This window comes from Staurois parvus, unplaced genomic scaffold (genome assembly GCF_062004578.1).
Source record: "Staurois parvus isolate SC_StPar_1 unplaced genomic scaffold, SC_StPar_1.0 ptg000783l, whole genome shotgun sequence".
NCBI classification, from domain to species: Eukaryota; Metazoa; Chordata; class Amphibia; order Anura; family Ranidae; genus Staurois; species Staurois parvus.
This window is the reverse complement of record NW_028318579.1, coordinates 263,407-285,591: the sequence shown is the minus strand read 5'-3', so window position 1 is coordinate 285,591 and position 22,185 is coordinate 263,407. Positions and strand designations below refer to the sequence as shown.

The window sequence follows — 22,185 nt, the reverse complement described above, 5'->3', positions numbered from 1 at the left end:
TAGGATATAGCAGTGACGCAGGGGTCAGAGGATGGAACCACAGAGTGCGGGCGAGGGACACAGGCATCTGACACTTTCAGTAGCGTAGAAAGCAGAAATGTCTGAAAGACACTATAGTGTATGAATGGAGTGATGATCGGTTATTCCTGATTGTAAGCTCGAAAGAGCAGGGCCCTTGAACCCCTCGTGTATTGTTTGTTACTGTATTGTCTCATGTACTGTCCCCCACTATAATGTACAGCGCTGAGCAAACCTCTTTATAATAATAATAAAATAAAACCCGCGCCTGGACCGAACAAAACTAAAAAATTAATTAGTGCTGCTGTTCATCAATGAATAAACATCAAAATAAATATAAACTAATGCCGGCCATACATGGATTGAAATCCGACCGATTTCTCGTCCGAAGATCGGACCCAAGAATAACCGGTTGATTTTCGCTCTGTTAGTGGGTCAATGGCACCGGCCGATTTTCGTGGTTCCTCCCCTTTTCGGTGATCGGGCATATTGGAAAATTCGTGAAAAACTACCGATTTTCAACTCAATGATGGTCAAATTGTACAATCATTTTTCCGAAAGGAATATGCACATGAGCCGTGACCTGGAAGGTACAGAAGTTTCGCCTGTTATATGGGGTGAGCTTTATGACTCGGTCGGCCGATTTTTCGAAAATTATTGATGGCACCATCGGATTACCGAGCGAACAACGTTTTCGATTTTCAGACGAAAAATTGTTTGGAATTCGACCTATGTATGGTCTGCATAAAACCACAGCGCAAAAATGAAGTTAATCAAACAAAACATAAACATTTGTGAAAATATAATATATAAAAATGTAAAAAATATATAATATAAAAAAATGTCCAAGCATAAAAAATTGTCCAAAATCAATAATCAAAGCGCTGAGTAAACTGTTGGCGCTATAGAAATCCTGTATAATAATAATAATATAAAAAATAAAAAAAAATATTCTTCTCATCTCTCCACTGGCCTGTCTCCTTTCTCTTGCAGGGAACTATTATGTTTTGTGCAACAACAGTGTCCCTTCAGTCTCAAAAAAGCTGTAAAACATTATTTGGACAAGTGTCCACTGTCATTCCCATCCTTGTATGCAGAATGTTGCCTCAAGCAAACGTACATCATCATGAGACATGGAGCTCAGAGGGAGAGAAGCTTCCATCAGTGCTCCAATCTGGCCTTCAAATCCTTATCTAAATAATATAATCCTGCACAATGTTACACTTCATAAAGTGCTGTAATACAGAAATAAAAGCCTCGCCATGGAATCTTCCGGCACATGTTACAGAATATCACATTTCACTGGTCCCACCGGGAGCCAATTACAAGCAATCAAAACATGAAAAGCAGAGAAAAAACCCAAACCCACCAGAGGATTGCAACGTCTGTTCATAGAAATCCAGCCTACTCACAAAGCAATGAGATTAATATGACCGAAGTGCAGGACTGGGGATAATGGAGGGGCTCAGAACAGCCAATCCTCAAGGCTTAAAATTTCAAATCCTGAGCTACTAGCCAGGCCTTAGAGATACTTGCCACCAACAAACACAAACAGACACCTGTACACACACACAGACATGTACATACACACACACACACACAGACATATACACACACACAGACATGTACACACACACACACACATGTACATACATAAACACAGAAACATGTACACACACGCACAGACACCCCTGTACACACACACACACACACAGGCACGTACAGACACGCATACACACAGATACATGTACATACACAGAAAAAGACACGTACAGACACATGTACATACATACACAGACACCTGTACACACACACAGACATGTACACACACACACACACACGTACATACATACACACAGAAACATGTACACATACGCACAGACACTCCTGTACACACACGCACAGACACACCTGTACACACACGCACAGACACACCTGTACACACACACAGACATGTACATACACACACACATACAGACACATGTATACACACACAGGCACGTACAGACACGCATACACACAGATACATGTACATACACAAAAAAACACACGTACAGACACATGCACACACAGACACATGTACGTACATACGCACACACAGACACGTACATACACGCAGACACATGTACAGATACACACATGCACAGACACACACATACACACACGCCCCCCCTCCATAAAAGGTTGCAGTACTTCGTTGTTCACTCACAGAGCCAGGTACTGCACTCTAGGGGGAGGCAGAGAGAAAAGCACACACTCCTTCCTTTGTTTTCACTGCGCTCAGCTATTGAGCAGTCTGACGGCTCCCAGTGCCAATGACAGATCCAGCCTGAGCTCCAAGCCTGCTCTGCAAGACGGCCCTGGGGGACCCACTCGCCCCCACCATAATTTCCACTCACCATTGGCGAGCAGGCGAGTGGAAATTTCAATCCCTGCTTTATATCACATTCTGACTTTGTGTGAAGGGATGAATATGTTCAAACTGGGGAAGATCAGAAATGCGATGTCTGAAAACACCACCTAATGTCATAAGTGGCCTCATTTATTTGTTCTGGGATGGACATATAGTATAGAAATATACAGTAATGGTGGGTCTGAGATGCATTCTTTCCGGAGAAAAACCTGACCTAGGCTCTCCCCAGTACTGATGACATTACTAAAGCCGATAGGAACTTTGGCCTTCCTCTGCCAAGGCCTTTTTTTTTTTCAAGAAGTAATGGAGGGAGCCAGGAAAACATTTCAGCTGGTTGGTTCCTCTAAGCCCAGCAAGCTACTTCACATTTTAATTTCATTTAATGCGAGCATACAGATGCAAATGAAAGCAGAGCGTCACTCTCTCAATCGACATTGGCTATTTTTAATCATTATGCTGCTAGCATTAGTAAATAAAGCAGATCATATTCACTTGTTTTAAACCTTTTGTTTCACATTTCTTCAGTTACTTCCTGGTTTCTATGTCTAGGCAAATGATGTCATACATCCCAGGGGTCTTCAGGAGAGGGGTTTCTCAATTAAAGGAGAAGTACAGCCAAAACTCTTTTGGCTGTACTTCTCCTGTGGAGCACAGGAGTGCAGTTAGTTCTGCACTCCTTTGACCCGTTTTCAGCTGAAACCCACTGTTGGCTGATGTCACTCAGCCAATCCAGGCTGGGGAAAGATCCCGAATTAAGTGCTGGTTCACATATGTGGTTTAAACTTCAACCAATCTGCATAACATGTGAAAAAAACATTGCTTCCTATGGTGCGTGTTCACATGTATGTCTGATGCATTGGTGGTGCGGATTCAGTGCTGTTTGAAAGAGTCATGTCATATTTCTGAGCAACACATTCAGGTTCAGATGCGGATTACAGGCTATTTACTTCTATGGTTTTTTAATCTGCATATCTGTGAATAGGATAAATCCTGCCCTGAACCTGATGTAAACCTGACATGAACCGCTGAACAACTACTGTATCAATTAGCTGTGAAACCTGAGCTTCAATCCATACCGCATATGTTTGAATCAGCTTTTTTGTGAGGTTGTGCGGGCCACGATTTGAGTGGGCACTATTCATTTGAATGGATTTCTGTACCCGGGACACGCAGGGAAGAAGTTCCTGCACTACATGGGAAAGCCCAGCCAGCACGGGAACCGAGGTTCTCAGTACGGTTGCAAATTCCAGTGCAGGCGGTGTACCATTAGAATTAATGGCACCTGTCTGCTGGTACTGCATATGTGTGAATTAGCTCTTACCCCTGGTTCACATTTGTGAGATCGCGCGGGCCGTGATTTGAGCGGGCACGAGAGCCCATTCATTTGAATGGACTCCCGGGACATACAGGGAAGTAGTCCCTGGATTACATGGGAAATCACAGCCCACACGGGAACCTCGGTTCTCAGTACGGTTTTCAATTTCCAGTGCGGCCGGCGTGCCATTAGAATTAATAGCACCTGCCTGCGGGTCCGCATTCCTCTGTGTGGGTGGTGCAGTTGCAGGCCCCGCAGCGGCACCACCCGCACAGATGTTAACCAGGGGTTCAAGTCTTGATCCACCCCAGAGTCTGGAGCAGTACCTTGCTCAGCCTCTCGCCGAGAGCCTGAGCCAGCCATTCCCTCCCCCTCCACAGCCCAGCACTCCAGTGACTGACAAGCACCACTCTCTGCTCACAGAGGCGGTGAGAACTCAGTGATCAGCAGTCATGTGATCGCCGAGTTCTCACACTTAGAGCTCACATCAGACCGATGCTGAATCCACCTAGGTAAGTATAATTTGGGGAGGAAAAATATCCCAAACGTCCCTTTTAACCGCATGCCGTCCAGCCACTGTACATATACGGCGGCAGGGCGGCACTCGCAGGCAAAACCACGTTTTAAGACATGTGTTTTGTAAACAAATAGGGGGCGTGCGCGAGGCGCGCCGCCGCCCTATTTGTCCCGCGGATCACCGCCGCAGATGTCAGTCGCCGGGTCACAGCCGCTCCTTAGCGGCTATGTCCCGGCGATGGGCGGTAAACAGTGACAGAGAGCACAGCTGCAGTAGCTGTGCTGTCTGTCACTTCCTTCTCAGCTCGAAGTTTCGCTTTCTCGATCAGCCTTGCCCCGCCCAGTACACACCCCGCCCCCTAGTAAGACACTCCCCTCACTCCTATAACCCTTCCCTGAAAAATAAAGTTAACCCCTTCCTCCCCATTGCCATTAGTACAGTGTCAGTTTTTTTTTTTTTTGCACTGATCACTGTATTAGTGTTTTTGGGGATGTCAGTGACCCCAAGTCAGTACCCCCCAATGTCAGAATGTCCGCCGCAGTCCCGCCATAAGTCGCTGGTCGCTGCCATAAGTCCCTGATCGCCGCCATAATTCGCTGATCGCCGCCATTATTAGTATTAAAAAAAACCCCTAAAAATCCCAGTATCTTTCCCGCCATTTGTAAACGCTATAACTTTCATGTAAACCAATTAATTTACACGTATTGAGATTTTTTTTTTAGCAAAGACATGTCGCAGAATGCATTTTGGCAGAAATTTATGACTAAATTTGATTTCTGCATTTTTTTTTACTGGACATGTTTTATAGCAAAAAGTCCAAAATATTGTTTTTTTTTCCTCAAAATTGTCAGCCTTTTTTTTTTATAGCGCAAAAAATAAAAACCGCACAGGCGATCAAATACCACCAAAAGAAAGCTCAATTTGTGGGGAAAAAAGGATGTAAATTTCATTTATGTACCATATTGCATGACCGCGCAATTGACCATTAAACTAGCGCAGCGCTGTATAGCAGAAAAATGGCGTAAATTGCAGTATCTATACCATAGTTTGTAGACGCTATAACTTCCACACAAAGCAATCAATATACACTCATTGGGATTTTTTTTACCAAAAACATGGAGCAGAATACATTTTGGCCTAAATTTATAACCAACTTTGAGTTTACTATACATTTTTTATAGCTGAAAATAAAAAATATTGTTTTTCTTCAAAATGTTTGGCCTTTTTTTGTTTATAGCGTGAAAAATAAAAAGCGCACAGGTGATCAAATTACACCGAAAGAAAGCTCTATTGGTGTGAAAAAAAGGACGTAAATTTCGTTTGGGTGCAGCATTGCATGACCGCGCAATTATCAGTTGAATTAGTGCAGCGCCGAGTAGCAAAAAGAGGCCTGGTCATTAAGGGGGGTAAATCCTCTGGAGCTCAAGTGGTTAAACACACCCACCTGTCTGCATGCCTGAGCTAAGGGAAGATGGATTCAATGAAGCAAACGTTACATTAATCAACTGCCCTAACTCAAGATGGCCACAGCCAGAAATGCTAGGGGGTGTTTTTTTAAAGTGATTTTCCAGCAAAATAAAGCATGGAGTCATGGATGGATTGGGGAGTTTGCATCTGAGCACCGAAAACCAAAAACACAATTTAATTTTTAATATTCAAAGCAGTGTAGCTCAACTTTAAAATGACACTCCAAGCACATATATAACAGACACATTATTGCAGGTATGCATTCGTGAATTACCCTTAGCTCTCACTATTCTGGGCCGGGCAGGCCCGTGTTTGCCCTCATTTCCCGCAAAAATAAAAAGGTGCAGGCACCTTTTTAAAAACATGGCTGGCAGGGAAATTGCATGATCCTTTTGACCATGCCATTTCTCTGTGGTTACCACACCGGCAAACGCGCTGTGGGCTGACATACGTGGGGGTGCCAATCAGAATGAATGGCAGCCTCTCGCATCTTTCTTATCTGCACCAGTGGGCAGTGCTGTGTGGTAGGGCTGTGTAAATCTCAGGACTGCATGTACAAATATCATTTAGTAGGTGAAACAACTTCCTTATATACATACCTTCTATGTATCTCCATGTTTTCCTGGAGTGCAGCCTTAAGTCAAAGCCCAACTGGCCAAACAAAATCACATCTGTGTCCCTCCTCTCCACTCAATACACCCAACGCAATACTAGTGTTGTTTGGAGCAGGGATTCTCAAACTGCTTGAGAATAGGGCCCAGTAAATCTTCCAGAACCTGCCTTACCCCAACAGTAAAGCATAAAAGTTATGCTCACACAACAAAAGTATTAAAATGTAATATTTGCATTGAAAATTTTGGAAAGCTCTGGATGGGGTTGGGTGTCACTGTTGGCGGGATGAGGGTTGTGCAGTGGGTTAGGGGACTCTGCAGCAGACTTGGAGGCCCTGTATGGGAATGAGGTTTCTGGAGGGGGATGGGGACATTAAGGGACATTTTGGAAGGCTGGAGGTTCTGTTGCAGGCTGGGTGGGCACTGTGGGAAGCTGAGTAGCACTCTGAAGGTGGAGGGATTTCGGTGCCTAGGGTCACTGTGAGCAAATAAGGGAGGTTATGGGCGCTATGGAAGCTGGTAGGCGTTTTGGGAGGTTAAGAGATCGGCAGCTGGTTGATTGCCCAGGAGACGGGAGGCCGCAGCCTGGCATCGAGCCATGACAATCACTGGTTTAGTGGGTTTCAACTGAGAACTATACGTACACCTTATGACAGTCTCAGACTTTCTCCTTGTTGATTCTAGTACTGACAGTCCAGCAGAGCTGCTCCTCGTCTCTGGCTGAGTCTTCTCCCATCTCTCTGATGTTATCACCTATAATGCAAGTCTGCCGGTCCTGACTTAGATGTGGGACTGAGCATTAAAGTGTTACTAAACCCAGGACCCCGCATTCCCTATATCCGGTCTCCCCGGACCCCGCATTCCCTATATCCGCTCTCCCCGGACCCTGCATTCACTATATCCGCTCTCCCCGGACCCCGCATTCACAATATCCGCTCTCCCCGGACCCCGCATTCACAATATCCGCTCTCCCCGGACCCCGCATTCACAATATCCGCTCTCCCCGGACCCCGCATTCACTATATCCGGTCTCCCCGGACCCCGCATTCACTATATCCGCTCTCCCCGGACCCCGCATTCACTATATCCGCTCTCCCCGGACCCCGCATTCACTATATCCGCTCTCCCCGGACCCCGCATTCACTATATCCGCTCTCCCCGGACCCCGCATTCACTATATCCGCTCTCCCCGGACCCCGCATTCACTATATCCGGTCTCCCCGGACCCCGCATTCACTATATCCGGTCTCCCCGGACCCCGCATTCACTATATCCGGTCTCCCCGGACCCCGCATTCACTATATCCGGTCTCCCCGGACCCCGCATTCACTATATCCGGTCTCCCTGGACCCTGCATTCACTATATCCGGTCTCCCCGGACCCCGCATTCACTATATCCGGTCTCCCCGGACCCTGCATTCACTATATCCGGTCTCCCTGGACCCTGCATTCACTATATCCGGTCTCCCCGGACCCTGCATTCACTATATCCGGTCTCCCCGGACCCTGCATTCACTATATCCGGTCTCCCCGGACCCTGCATTCACTATATCCGGTCTCCCTGGACCCTGCATTCCCTATATCCGCTCTGCCCGAACCCTGCATTCACTATATCCGGTCTCCCTGGACCCTGCATTCACTATATCTGGTCTCCCCGGACCCTGCATTCACTATATCCGCTCTCCCCGAACCCGGCATTCACAATATCTGGTCTCCCACAGTACACAGAACATGGAAATGCAATTATTTTAGTAAATATAAACTGCTAAATACCTTTTCTCATCAGCAGTTAGAGCAATCTTGTGACTTCTATCAGAGCACTGGTTACAGCTTGTAGGAGGAGTTTTATTTCTGCTCTAGGAGGATGCAGAACCCCTGACCTCTGTCTGGACAGTGCTGATTGGCCCTATGCTACTCACATGCACTCTCTCAAGAAAAAAAAAAACCTTCTCTAGCAATACACACTAAACTGAACATGTGCAGAATAGTTACCGTTCAGTCTGTCTGATCAGGAGATAAGATGTGGACAACTGAACAAGAGGAGCAACAGAGAAGTCAGTATCAAATAGCCTTTTTACACAATGCAGAGGATTAACCCCTTAGGTTCCACAGTGAGTATAACAAGCATGCTTTACTGCATCTACAGACTGATTGTACTGCTGTGGGTTTAGTAGGCAAGTATTACTCTCTATCAGCCCCCTAGACTAGCATTGTACTGGGCAAATGGGGAGGGGGGGGGTTTGAGAGAGACCATTTTAATTTATTAGACCAAACCGAAGTTCAACATAAAAGGTGCCCGAACTATTCAAATTTGCACGATTTGTGACATTCACACTGAATCGATTTAGTTCAATTTAAAAAAAGAAAGAAAAAAAAAACATGTTTGTGGCCTTCCCCAACTTGTTCTTTTGATGTCCCAGAGCCACCATTCAGTTTCCAGCCTTGACTGGAAAATGACAGTTGGAGAAGAAAAATCTAAATGCCATTGGTGGCTGTGGGCCATCATTATTTCTTGCTGAAGATAAATGATAAATGCAGCCAAGAGAACTGGAAATGTTCCTGCCTCACACAGCCTAAATGAACCAGAACAGTAGCTGAGCTGGTAGGACAAGTCCCAGGAGCCAGGCAGCTGCTGCACCTGAAAAATTCCAGCTGGCAATGGCTTTTTTTGAGCCTTGTTCAATCTGAATCCCTGGAAACGCTTCTAATCCAGCTCCATGAAATTACAACTGACTAGTCTTCCACATTCTGGATTATAAAGCTCACTGTCAAGCAGAAATACAAAGTCTAATTAAGTCCCCTTCCAAGCGACGGGGAACAGCAAATCAGAAAGGAAAAAAAAAAACGTCAATCACAGGAACAAGATAATGTTTTAGGTAAGGTCAGACATGTACATCGCAAATTTAAATCAAACATTTAATCGTGTTAACCACTTCAAGTCCAGACCCCCCCCCCCCCCCCCACCAGTCCAGACACTTTCACCCCCTTCCTGTCCAGGCCAATTTTCGGCTTTCAGCTATCACATTTTGAATGACAACTGTGCGGTCATGCAACACTGTACCCATATGAATTTTTTAGCATGTTTTGAGACAGATAAAGCTTTATTTCGGTGGTATTTATTCACCACTCGGATTTATATATATATATATATATATATATATATATATATATATATAAATGAAAAGGTCCAAACATTTTGAAAAAAGTGTTTTCCTTATAAAATTTTGCAAATAATCTTTCTTCATAAATCTTGGCCAAAAATATATTCAGCTATCTTTTTAGTAAAAAAAAAACAAAAAACAAACAACCCAAAGTTAGTTTATAACCAAAAATAATAATTTTTCAAAATAGTTTTTTTACATTTTTAATATTATTTATGTTTTTTCTTGTGGTTTTTTTTTTAACATTCTGTCACCCTAGCAGTACAGTGTCACCATAGTGACACTACTACTTGTGGGGGGGTGAAGATTTTTTTTTTTTTTTTTTTTTACACAATGCCTTTACACCCATAAAGGCTGTAAGAGCAGCAATTTCTCCTTCTCTCTGGCTGCATTCTCGCAGCCATTGAGAAACACTGTGTGAGCTGTGATTGGTCACAGCTTGTCACATGGTACAAGGCTGTTGTGAATAGCCCTGTACCATGTGACCTCTGTGATCATTCACTTATGCTTGTAATGCTAGTGTCGGCTCGGACACTGACTCATGTGAGTGGTTTTAACACGTTTTTGCATTGAATAAAGTCTGGATAGTTTTACACTACGTGGATTCCTTTTTTCTTCTTCCTCCATTTCCCATTCTGACTATATGAGGAGCCCGTTGCTATTTAAAGAAATTTCTATCAGCTGGGGTGTGCTGCTGCAGATCGTTGCTCCCAGAGCATAAGCGGTTATAGCTGGTTTATAATCTTACGAGCATGGAGCTCTGGTGAGTCGATTCAATTCATGTGGTGATGGATTTTTTAAGTTTTTTTTAATTCACATTAGAGAGAATTGTTTAAAGAAGAAATATTGTTTTATGGACACCAATGTTTGCACTTTTTATTTATTTATATAAATTATGGGCACTTATTCACATATTTTTCATTGAATTTTCAGTAATTTATGTGACACGTTTATTTATATTATCTGACATGAGTCATTCACAATACATATTTTCTGTGTTCACTTGTTAAGAGATATATTAATTTGAAGAGCGCTGATCTTTTTTGTTTTTTCATCACTTACACCCTGTTCACAGGGGCAAAATAGCGGCTCTTCTTAATATATCTTTTGTGTTACAGTTATATATCACATATATATTTTTTCTTTTGTTATTGGCCCAGAGGAGCTGTCCCCATTTGTTATTTACAGTTGTGTTCAAAATAATAGCAGTCAGACATCACTAACCGGATCAATCGCTGTTTTTAGTAGAAATGATATTTCTACATGGCAAATAATTTCCTAGCAGGTGTAGTAGAGTAATAGAAATCCAACAGACCCAACAGTCATGACATGCATGCTGCTGATTCTGTGTCATTGAATCACTCATTGAAAGGGGCGTGTTCAATATAATAGCAGTGTGGAGTTCTATTAGTGAGGTCATTCATTCTTTGAAAAACAGGTGGCAATTATTGCCCTTATTTAAGGAAGGAAGGCAGCAAATGTTGGACATGCTGGTTACAGTGCATTTCTTTCTGAAATTCTGAGGAAAATGGGTCGTTCCAGACATTGTTCAGAAGAACAGCGTACCTTGATTAAAAAGTTGATTGGAGAGGGGAAAACATATAAAGAAGTGCAGAAAATGATCGGCTGCTCAGCTAAAATGATCGCAAATGCTTTAAAATGGCAACCAAAACCTGAAAGACGCGGAAGAAAGCAAAAAACTACCATTCGAATGGATAGAAGAATAGCCAAAATGGCGCAGACTCAGCCAACAATCAGCTCCAGGAAGATGAAAGAAGGTGTGACGTTCCCTGTGAGGACTGTTACAATTAGAAGACGCCTATGTGAAGCCAAGCTATCTGCAAGAAGTCCCCGCAAAGTCCCACTGTTGGAAAAAAGACGTGCTGAAGAGGTTACAATTTGCCAAAGAGCACATTGACTGGCCTAAAGAGAAATGGCGCAACATTTTGTGGACTGATGAAAGTAAGATTGTTCTTTTTGGGTCTAGTGGCCGGAGACAGTTTGTCAGACGACCCCCAAACATTGAATTCAAGCCACAGTACACTGTGAAGACAGTGAAGCATGGTGGTGCAAGCGTCATGATATGGGGATGTTTCTCATACTACGGTGTGGGGCCTATTTATCGCATACCAGGGATCATGGATCAGTTTGAATACATCAGAATACTTGAAGAGGTCATGCTGCCTTATGCTGAAGAGGAAATGCCCTTGAAATGGGTGTTCCAACAAGACAACGACCCCAAACACACCAGTAAACGTGCAACATCTTGGTTCCAGACCAACAAGATTGATGTTATGAAGTGGCCAGCCCAATCCCCGGATCTTATCCAATAGAAAACTTGTGGGGTGACATCAAAAATGACGTTTCTGAGGCAAAACCAAGAAATAGAGAAGGACTGTGGAATGTGGTCCAATCATCCTGGGCTGGAATACCTGATCACAGGGGCCAGAAGTTGGGTGACTCCATGCACCACAGATGTACAGCAGTTCTCAGAAACAGTGCGACTACAACCAAATATTCATGAAGTCATTCAAAGGAAAGCAAAATCTTCAAACATTTCTCAGTTTATATAGTGAATGTTTGAGTTTGTAAAGAAGAATACAAACACTGCGATTTTTTTGAACCGTCTAATATTCACTTTTCTTCCATTTTTTTAGAGGAACAACACAAATTTGATGTATTTTTCTTCATGTTGTGATTTGGAATAGAATGTGTCGTGTTCCCAATGCATTTGTGTGGATGGAAATAAAAGCTATTAGAAGGATTTTGAGCTTTATTTACTTTTTTCAACACTCTGCTATTATTTTGAACACAACTGTATAACCTTATCAGAACACACTCATACCTGGTCAGTGAAAGAACTAAAGCCACGTATAGCCAGGCAACCAGCGTTTTCAGGAGGTCAGCAATAGCAGCATTGAATTCTCTCTAAACAAGTTTTTTTCCATAAATTTACACATAAATATACAACTTCATTAGAGAAATAACAAAATTGCAGAAGACAGTGATGAATTACACAAACCTTCAGCAGTTCTGATAAGCCCTGTTCTCCCTGAAAAAGTCTAATAACATTTCAAAGGCGCTGCAGCAATTTGAAGCCTGCTCAATATTTAAAATCTACGTCTACAACTAGACCAGAGGTTACTTCTAAGTCAGGGTATGATGCAGGGTTGTTTAATAAGAAATACAGAGAACTGGAAATCAGAACAGCTTATAAAAGTTTTGGGGCCATCCAGTGCTGGGACCAAACAATCCTGCCACTGTTCCAAGCGCACACCGTAGATGTGTGAAGGTGGATGAAGGTGCAATTCTTTTATTATGCAGCCTAGCATACACACCAGCAAGCTCCCATTCTGTCTTTCTCCTGGACTCAGAGGACACAGGGTGGTTTGTCAGCCGGAACTGCGGCAAAGAAATCAATTTACCTTTCTGTGGCCTGATGATAAAAGATTCCGAGGGTCCGCTGACGAGCCGGCAGTATCCATCTATCAAGTCCGCCATGTTTTCTGCGATGGTGAGGGACGGGGCTGTCACAGTAAGAGGCTGGGGAAAGGACAGCGAAAACAAAAGAGGCTTTATCATTGTGCTAGATGTGTCAGCTGCACATTGACATCGATGTGTCAAGGAAACAAATAGTAATACAGGGATGACTGTGTTCACATATTAACTCCTACAAGTCTGAGAGATCGCTGAAATGATAACAGAACCCCAATCAGGATAAAAGGACTGTACACCAATTTGATTTCATTATCGTTTGTTACAGCTTGCTAGAGAGAAACTGATACTCTACAAATTCCTGCATAGAGTTTACCTGACCCCAGCTAAACTTACCCTCTCCGTAGGAGTTTGGTTTTTTTTGTAAAATAAGTATTGAATACATCACCAGGAAGATGAAACGAGGGCGGACATTCCAGCAAGACAATGATCCCAAACACAAAGCCAAGGAAACTCTCAATTGGTTTCAAATAAAGAAAATAAAGCTGCCGGGATGGCCCAGCCAATCACCTGACTTGAATCCTATGGAAAGAACTAAACATCAGAGTTCATAGTAGAGGCCCATAGTAGAGCAACCTTCAAGATTTGAAGATTGTTTTTGTGTGGAAGAATGGGCCAAAATCACACCTGAGCAATGCATGCGACTAGCTTCTCCATACAGGAGGCATCTTGAAACTGTCATTACCAACAAAGGATTTTGTACCAAGTATTAAATAAATTTCAGTTAGCGTGTTCAATACTTTTTCCCTGTGTTATTCCAATTTATTCCACATAATTTCTGAACCTATTTGTTTTGGTTTCTTTGTATGTGTGGATTGCATGGGTTGTTAACGACATGTGGGGAACATTTCATGTCAATAGCACCTTTAGAAAGATATTTAACCCTGGTTCACACTGATGCGGTGTGGAAGTCTGCACCGCATCACAATCGCACCCTGTTCACAGGAACCAATGCGGGTGTGTATGTTAAGTTAACAACATCCCGACATCGGTCCACAGAACGCAGTGCAATGTGCAGAATCGGATCGCATAGGTGTGAATACCTACGCGATCTAATGCAAGTGCGGACCAAAAAAGGGTCCTGCACATTTTTGGTGCGGTGCAAATAGAGCCATACAAAATGTATGGCTCTAATCGCACCGCATACAAATCGCATGTGACTTGTACAGGAATGCGGTGCGGCTCCTGTGCGAATCACATGGGATATACCGCACCGCTGTATTGTAAACCTAGGCTTACTGAGAAAAATGGTGACGTGTTCCAATATTTATTTTACTCGCTGTATATAACAAAAAGGGACATGTTTTTCTGAAAGACGCAGAGGCTGAGAGGGATAGACTCACACAGCCCGAATCACATCCCAACAACTGGGGGAATTTTTCTTACGGTGAACTGGAGCCAGACAGAGACAGGAAAACATCCTGGTTGAGGTGAAAGGCAGAGACTACCCAAGGAAAAAATTAATTCCTAGGCCACAACACCACCTTGTTTGTTTATTTTTTTTTTAATTCTAAAGTCTGTAGTGCGCAAAAAACCAAAAAGGTGCATGTGAACACATACAAAAAAAAAGTGCAGAGGGTGTTTTTGGTGCCCTCCAGAAGGAAAAAGACCCTTCCCTGATCCTCCGGGACGCAAGACTCCTAAACGGAGGAAGGGCACTCTGGTCCACCAAGCCAAAAGGACTGGTGTACCACTCTCCTTGTGGCCAGCTGAACCTGACTACCAAGCTCTGCTCCTGAAGAGAAACCCCCAAGAAGGAGAGGAAGAGTAGACTTCAGGATAAGCCTGAAGGTGCACACTCTAGCATCCTTGGGGGGTGAATAAAAAATGAAGTGACAAACACAACGAAAAATAAATAAGGAGTGCCAGTGTAATGCAATAAACTGGCTAACACTACTTTGTTCCTATGAAAAAATGGTTCTTAGCAGGAGAAAGCTACCAATTCAGATACATGTTTCACAGTGGTGAGAGCTGCAAGAAAAACAACCTTGTGGGTGAGAGAAGAGAAAGAAAGATCTTTAGTGAGTTCAAACGACTGTTTTTGAAGTGTAGAGGGAACTAGATTCAGATCAAACAAGCTCAATAAGAAATGAATGGGGGAAGCTACATGGGAGACAACCCTTGTACAAAAATCTTCATCAAAATTAGAGATTCCAACAGTCGAACAGAAAAGGCCAGAAATCTGACCCTTGATGGTGCTGAGAGCCAAAGAGTGGTTCAGCTGTAGGAAGGAGAGGGCTGGTCTCATGGAGAAACTCCTAGGCTGGAAGACCTGAGATTCACACAGAGTAAGGAATGCCTAACACATTCTTAGATAAACCTTGCAGGAAGTAAACATACCAGCTTTGGGAATATAGGAATCAAAGACAGAGATTGAGAAGTAGGATGGCAAATCAGACTTTGAGACTTATTTCATACTACATCAATGAGCAAAAACAAATTTCTTTCAAGTTGGGTGTAATGGCAAAGAATTGCATCTTCTTGGAGGAAAGCACCCCATGCAGAACCCAGAGCCTAAAAGTCATCTTGTCCAGAAGGATCCAGACGTAGCAGTGCAAAACCCAAGCTGAGGACAGCCGCATCAGATAGCTGCAATTAAAGAGACCATCTCAAGCAGCAGTGTAGAGAAGTCTTGATTGAAGAAAAAGATTTTGCAAAAATCTTGAGAGTGTAAGAAAAAAGGTGCTAGGTTAGTCTTTTACATAGCAGAGCTGAAGAAAAGACATCTATTCTCCTAGGACAATAGCAAAAAACTGAGGCATGATGGCGGCTAACAATGTACTTCTTTAATTGCTTTCTTGTGGTCTGTTAAACATACCATGGAGGGTGTTTTGTTATATTAATTTGGCATGTACAAACATAAAATAACTGTTGATCCCGCCAGAGCTTCTGATTTCCCATGATCTCTACGGCGTTACCTCAAGCAGCTTTACCAGCCCACCTCATTTCCACAGAACATGTCCCTCATGTTAGGGAGATGAGGAGAGCAGATGGTGTTCTGTTCCAGGGTGACAAAGCTGCTCCGCTAGATACTGGTGAGCGTTGCTACCAGGGGCATATTTACCAAAAGGCAAACAAGGTACTTGCCTAGGGCGGCATTTTTTTTTTTAGGGGGGCAGCACTGATCTGAGAGAGGCTGCGGGCTGCTTGATGGTGTATGCAGAGCCCAACTGTCGTTCCCGGGGATGTCCAGAGCTGTAAAGCAGGGACATCCCTAGGGTTGGTGTCACCCGGTGCAGTAACACTTGGTGTCACCCCTCCGATGATCCCCCCAGGATGGATCGGAGTCCAATCCATTATGCTTCCCAATCTGCAGATCCGATCCATCCAGCGTGGATCGTCAGCTTGCAAACTATATGGGGTTAACTGATCTCTCCACGAGCTCAACGAAAAGGTAAGTTTTAAAGCAAGCCAGCGATGCCCGCAGGATGAATCGGATCTGCCGATTGGGGAGCATAATTGGATCGGACTCCGATCCATTATGCTCAATCCGCAGATCCAATCCATCCTGTGGGGATCGTCGGCTTGCTTTAAAACTTACCTTTTTATGGAGAGGGTCCAGTGTCACCCCGTGCGATAGGTGTCATCCCGTGCAGCGCACCCCCCCCCCCCCCCCCGCACCTCCCTAGGGACGCCCCTGCTGTAAAGGTAAATGTCTCTCTGTCACCGGTGGTGGTTTAGTGAAACACTCTCTTGGGTTGGGGGGGGGGGGGGGTGATGGTGCAGGGGTGTTGTTGGTCTTTCTGGTGTTGGTTGGAGTCAGGCTCTCTACGCTGGGGAGGAGGGGCGTCCCGTTGCTACTCTAGGCCAGAAGTGTGATACTGGCATGATCACTAGGTGAAAACAAATTCCATCTGTTCTTAGATTTATGCCTTTACTGCAGGATATGTGCAAAACAAGGGAATATTTCTGCACGTTACAGATATTCATAATAATTGTTGCAGATCTGTTATCAGACACTCTCCAGTTACAGCAATTACCACACACTCTCCAGTTACAGCAATTACCACACACTCTCCAGTTACAGCAATTACCACACACTCTCCAGTTACCTCCGGTGCTCCGGCAATGTTCAGTTGTAAGATCCCTTTCCTGTCTTTATCTTCACTACTGGAATACTGGATGGTCTGCACCTGAGTGAAGTCAGCAAGGTGGGTCGGCTGGAGGAAACAAAGATGCATTATATATTAAAAAAAAAAAAAAAAAGATGTTTGCAAAATTGATGAATTGGAGGTCAAAGTAGATCTAAAGTCAAAGTATTTTTTTGAAATTTTGGTGAGAGAATGGGAGAGTAAAAACTGCTCTTTTATTTTGCCATTGTGAGATTTTCCTTCATTTACTGTCCCGAGGACTCAGCAGGAAGTGAGAGGATAACTTTTCAATGTGTGAAATTTTACCTCTGACAGCTGCCAAGGGATACAGGTGTCCAATTTGGATTAGTTCAACTCTATTCTTGTTCTGGTGGCATGTTAAATTTTGGATTCACCCGTCACTTTTAATTCACCCTATTTTGACACGGTGACTGTTTTCACAATGGAAAATTCAAAATGTTTCAATTGTTTTCAGAACTGGAAGTAAGGAAAAATCTTCCAATAGGGTCACTTTGCCCCGTTTTGGAGAATTTCAATGAAACTGTTCAACAAGTATGATGCATGTGCATTCACCCAAATTCATTTTCTTCTCCAACTTCTACCTACAGCCAGGGGTGCTATTAGAAACCACGGAGCCCCATACAGCCAACCTGAGAGGGACCCCCACCAAAAAAAACCAAAAAAAAAACACAGTTTACGATGCTTCAGTTATGAATGAACACTGTGAGTGTTCAGTACCAATCACTGATTGTGTTCATTCAGGAAAGGAGGAGCCTGGTAAATGTGACATATTTACCGGACACTTCCTCCACTCTCCATCTTGAAGGATCCTATGGAGTGCTTGCAACTGCTGGTAAGCTGGCAGCACTGCAGGGGTGGGGGCGCACAGGGGGGCCTGAGCAGCAGGGGGAAACATATGGTGCACAGGAAGGGGGATCAGCATGACAGGAAGGGGGGGGGGGGGCAATTACTGGAACCGATCCCCTATATAGCTCTCTCAGCAGCCAGCAGGAGGGAGAGGAGAAGTCAGCTTTCAGCTGCTGCAGAGAGAACCATACAGAGGATCGGTTCCAGTAATTGCCCTCCTCCATCGTGCCGAACTACCTCCCTGCCTACATCTGATTCACCCAGCTTCCTGGGCCCCCCTGCTGCCCTGGGCCCCATACAGGAGGACTGGTGGTACCCCCTTATCCACATCCCTACCTACAGCATAATATAAAATCTCATTTTCCTTGTGTGTATTTGATTAAAACACACACACAGAAAGTACACACACCTGACATTTGTCTTCTCTACTTCCCCTGGTAACAATACTGCATTGTAATTTCTACTCAGGTTATCAGCATTGTGAAAGATGTCCTTTTCCTTGACCCTATGTATATACCACTTTGCAAAAAAAAAAAAAAAAAAAAAAAATCCAATAAAACTTTTGTGAAAGAAAGTACACACAACCCACCATCAATCCACAAACTTACATTAGATCCTTTGTCCGTAAGGTAACTGATCCCCTCTTCAGGGCCGATTGCCAACTCCACCGAAATAATCCAACTGGACTTTAATAGGATAATTGAACGGGCCGGAAGAGGAAAGAAAAACAAAACAAAAGGGTGATAAGTAAGATAACACGTGATATGACACTTTCCTAAAAGAAACAAGCAGGCAGGTATGAAACATTCTAAAACATTATGGGAGACATTAGGTGTTGGCTTGCTGTGTGATCAATTGAGCAGTGGGAGAGATCAGGAGATAGAATTTTTATTACAAGGGTAAAGCTGGATTCATAAATTCTTTTCACTGCTGCCTTAAATTGGCAATACGAGAGAATAAAAACTGGTCCTGACCTCTTAATTGTGAGTCTGTTTTGAGTGAAAATCTTTTTGACCTTTAGTGCTAAAGCTGGATATGGACAGATCGCATTTCATCTGTTTCCTACTAAATTGATCCATGGATGACCCAGCGAGAATCACCCGACTTCAAACTTTCAACTTCAATCACTTTTGGATATTCATGGGGATTTGGGGTCAGAATACAATAGCCAGCAGCGGAGATTCATCCATCTGTGCTGTTTAGCGTAGATGGGGAAATCAGTTTGATTTCTTTCATTCAGCCCACAGAATGAAAGATCAATGAATGCATCACTTAACTCTGTCTCAGACTTTTGAAAAACTGTCTCAGTTGGCTGCTCGGGATTGTACTTGCATGGGAGTTGCAAATTATTATTATTATACAGTATTTATAAAGCGCCAATAGTTCGCTCAGCGCTGTACATTACCAAGGGGGACAGAACATGTGACAGAACAATACCAATACAATGCAAAACATGAGGGGATTGAGGGCCCTGCTCTTTGGAGCTTACAATCTAGGAGGGAGGGGATGGTGGTACAGGAGGAGATAGCTGTGGGGGATGGAGTGGTAGGAAGAGTGGAGGAGGTCGGCAAGTTAGCAGGGGGTGGGGTAGGCTTCCCTGAAGAGGTGGGGTTTCAGGGTGCGCCTAAAAGAGAGGAGAGTAGGTGATAATCTGATGGGTTGGGGCAGGGAGTTCCAGAGGATGGGTGACACCCTGGAGAAGTCCTGGAGGCGGGCATGGGAGGAGGAGACCAGGGAACTAGAGAGAAGGAGGTCTTGTGAGGAGCGGAGTGTGCATGCTGGGTGGTACTTGGATATTAGGTCGGTGATGTAGTTCGGGGCAGTATGGTGGACAGCTTTGTACGTCAGTGTTAGGATTTTGAATTTGATCCGTTGTGCAATCGGAAGCCAGTGGAGGGATTGGCAGAGATGGAGCGGTTGAAAAGGTGAATGAGTCTGGCTGCCGTATTCAGGATCGAAGCAAATACACAGAAATATTGTATAGTCCAGCATAGACTTTCAAATAAGAAGCAATCTGATGTGGGTACAACTGTGTCATGATTTGTTTGATAAATATCACTCTATGTACCCTATGTTTGCAGAGGACCCTGTACTGCAGAAACCCACGAGGAGCACATTTCCCCCCGGGATCACCCTATAGCCCAGAAGACACATCTAGCCCTCAGAACTCCTGCAGACAGTAGCCTGTGTTTCCCTATTAGTCTGTGATCTCTAGCAGTCGTTTTGATGTGTCTCCAGTCGATGACTGCCTTCAGTCACCAAAAACTTCTATAGCATGTTTTCAGTCTGACCATTTTCTGTAGCGCCTCTACACTTTCTGACCATCGCTTGTAGTATGCCTATAGTCTTTGTAGTCCTTGACCACCTCCTGTTGCATGTGTCACCAGTCTCACATAGGTATAAGGAGCATTAAAATCACTGATTATGTGTGGTCCCTTGGTCATAACTCAGGCCACAATTAAAGGTTACATTTTTTCCCCTAAAATAATAAACAAGTTATATTTACCCACTCTGTGCTATGGAATTGCATAGAGCGGTCCTGAACCTCCTCTTTTAGGGTCCCCCAACTACACTCTCAACTCCTCCTTCCGTGTGTCAACCAATATAGCAAGCCACTTGCTATGGAAGCAGAGATGTTGGCTCACCCCCCAAGCTGTGTACGTCCATAGATACACACAGTGTGGCACAGCCCCGCCCTTCATTCGGCTCACAGGATTTGATTGACAGCAGCAGGAGCCAATGGTTACCACTGTTGCCTTTCTGTCCTGTGAACACAGGGAGAGATGAGAGAGCTGCTGCAAACCGGTACAACCCTGGATCGAGCGAGGACTCAGATACTCAGATAAGTAATTAGGGAGGTGATGCTGCTACTGGGACATTTTTTACCTTAATGCAGGGAATGCATTAAGATAAAAAAGTATTGGCTTTAGAACCACTTTAAGACCCCATAAATCAGGACAGTTGAACACCACTGACATAATTCAATCAGGCATTCAAACTGTCCAGCAAATTACAACAGTCCCTTAAAAACAGTGGATCATTTGTCTGTTTCCCTAATGGCCTGTAATACCAGTAAGGTCTAGCAGTCTTTGTAATGTGTCCGAGGTAAATGATTATCTCCTGCAGCATGCCCCCGGTTCCCAACAACTCCTAGGGTATGTTTGCAGTCTATAACCATCTCTTGCAGTATGTCTACACTCCCTGACCATTTCTTGTAGCATGCCTGTAGTCCTTGACCACCTCGGTGTGTGTCACAGTCTCTGAAAGATTTAGGTAGCATTATATTCAATGAATATTAAGTGGGGCCTTTTTGTGATGTCAGGGGCCACAATGGAGGCCCCCCTATAACAAGACAGTTGATCACCACTGATAGCCCAAACCAGGCAATCAACACAAACAGTCTGCATTCTTGAAGGCGCGTATGAACCTGTATGCATGTAGCCACTCAGATTTTGTGTATATTTGAAAATTTATGTACCACCGTCTGCTATTGATTTAAACAGGCTGGCTGGCAGCAGCAATAAACTGCATCTGTCACACCCGCCAGAGAAAATTAATTTGTATTGTATGCTATATGGCAATTTACTGCCATGTGCATGAAGTCCTACTCAAAAACATTGGATGTATAGAGCAGTCCTGGGTCTCAAATAGATTATCCACTTCCCGTCCGGCCCATGAACATAAACGGCTGGAGCAGGGCAGGGGCGGGTGGCCGTTTATAAACGTCCTCCCGCTTCCCTGCCTGTGCGCGCGGCACCGCGATCTGGTGTACGGGACCTCTGTGTGAAGTCCCGATCATGTGATCACTGATTGGCCAATCAATGATCACATGAATAGTAGTAAGCAAGATGTCACTTCTGACAGCATTGCTTACTATGTGTGAAATCTGAGAATGATCACAGAGGTCACATGGTACAGGGCTATTTACAACAGCCTTGTACCATGTGACAAACTGTGACCAATCACAGCTCACACAGTATTTCTTAATGGCTGCAAGAATGCAGCGAGAGTGAAGGAGAAATTATTACTTTTACAGCCTTTATGTGTATAAAAGCAATCAGTGTAAGAAGAAAAAAAAAAAAAAGAAAAAATCTTCATCACCCCCCACAAGTAGTACTATGTCACTATGGTAACACTGCACTGCTAGGGTGACAGTATGTTAAAAAAAAACAAATACAAAAAAAAAATTAAAAATGTAAAAACTATATAAAAAAAAAATTATAATTTTGG

The 22,185-nt window shown here is 43.9% G+C and overlaps 1 protein-coding gene across 16 annotated transcripts in view; it reads right to left on the bottom strand.

Annotated features, from left to right (window-relative positions):
* PTK2 (protein tyrosine kinase 2) overlaps positions 1-22,185 on the bottom strand; it is a 473,957-nt gene that overhangs the window by 231,695 nt on the left and 220,077 nt on the right. For all 16 annotated transcript variants that reach the window (XM_089654639.1, XM_089654641.1, XM_089654642.1 and 13 more), the window contains exons 9-11: positions 18,564-18,641; positions 17,050-17,157; positions 12,928-13,045 (exon numbers count right to left, since the gene is read on the bottom strand). In XM_089654639.1, coding sequence (XP_089510765.1) covers positions 12,928-13,045; positions 17,050-17,157; positions 18,564-18,641 — 304 coding nt within the window. The remainder of the gene's footprint in view (positions 1-12,927; positions 13,046-17,049; positions 17,158-18,563; positions 18,642-22,185) is intronic.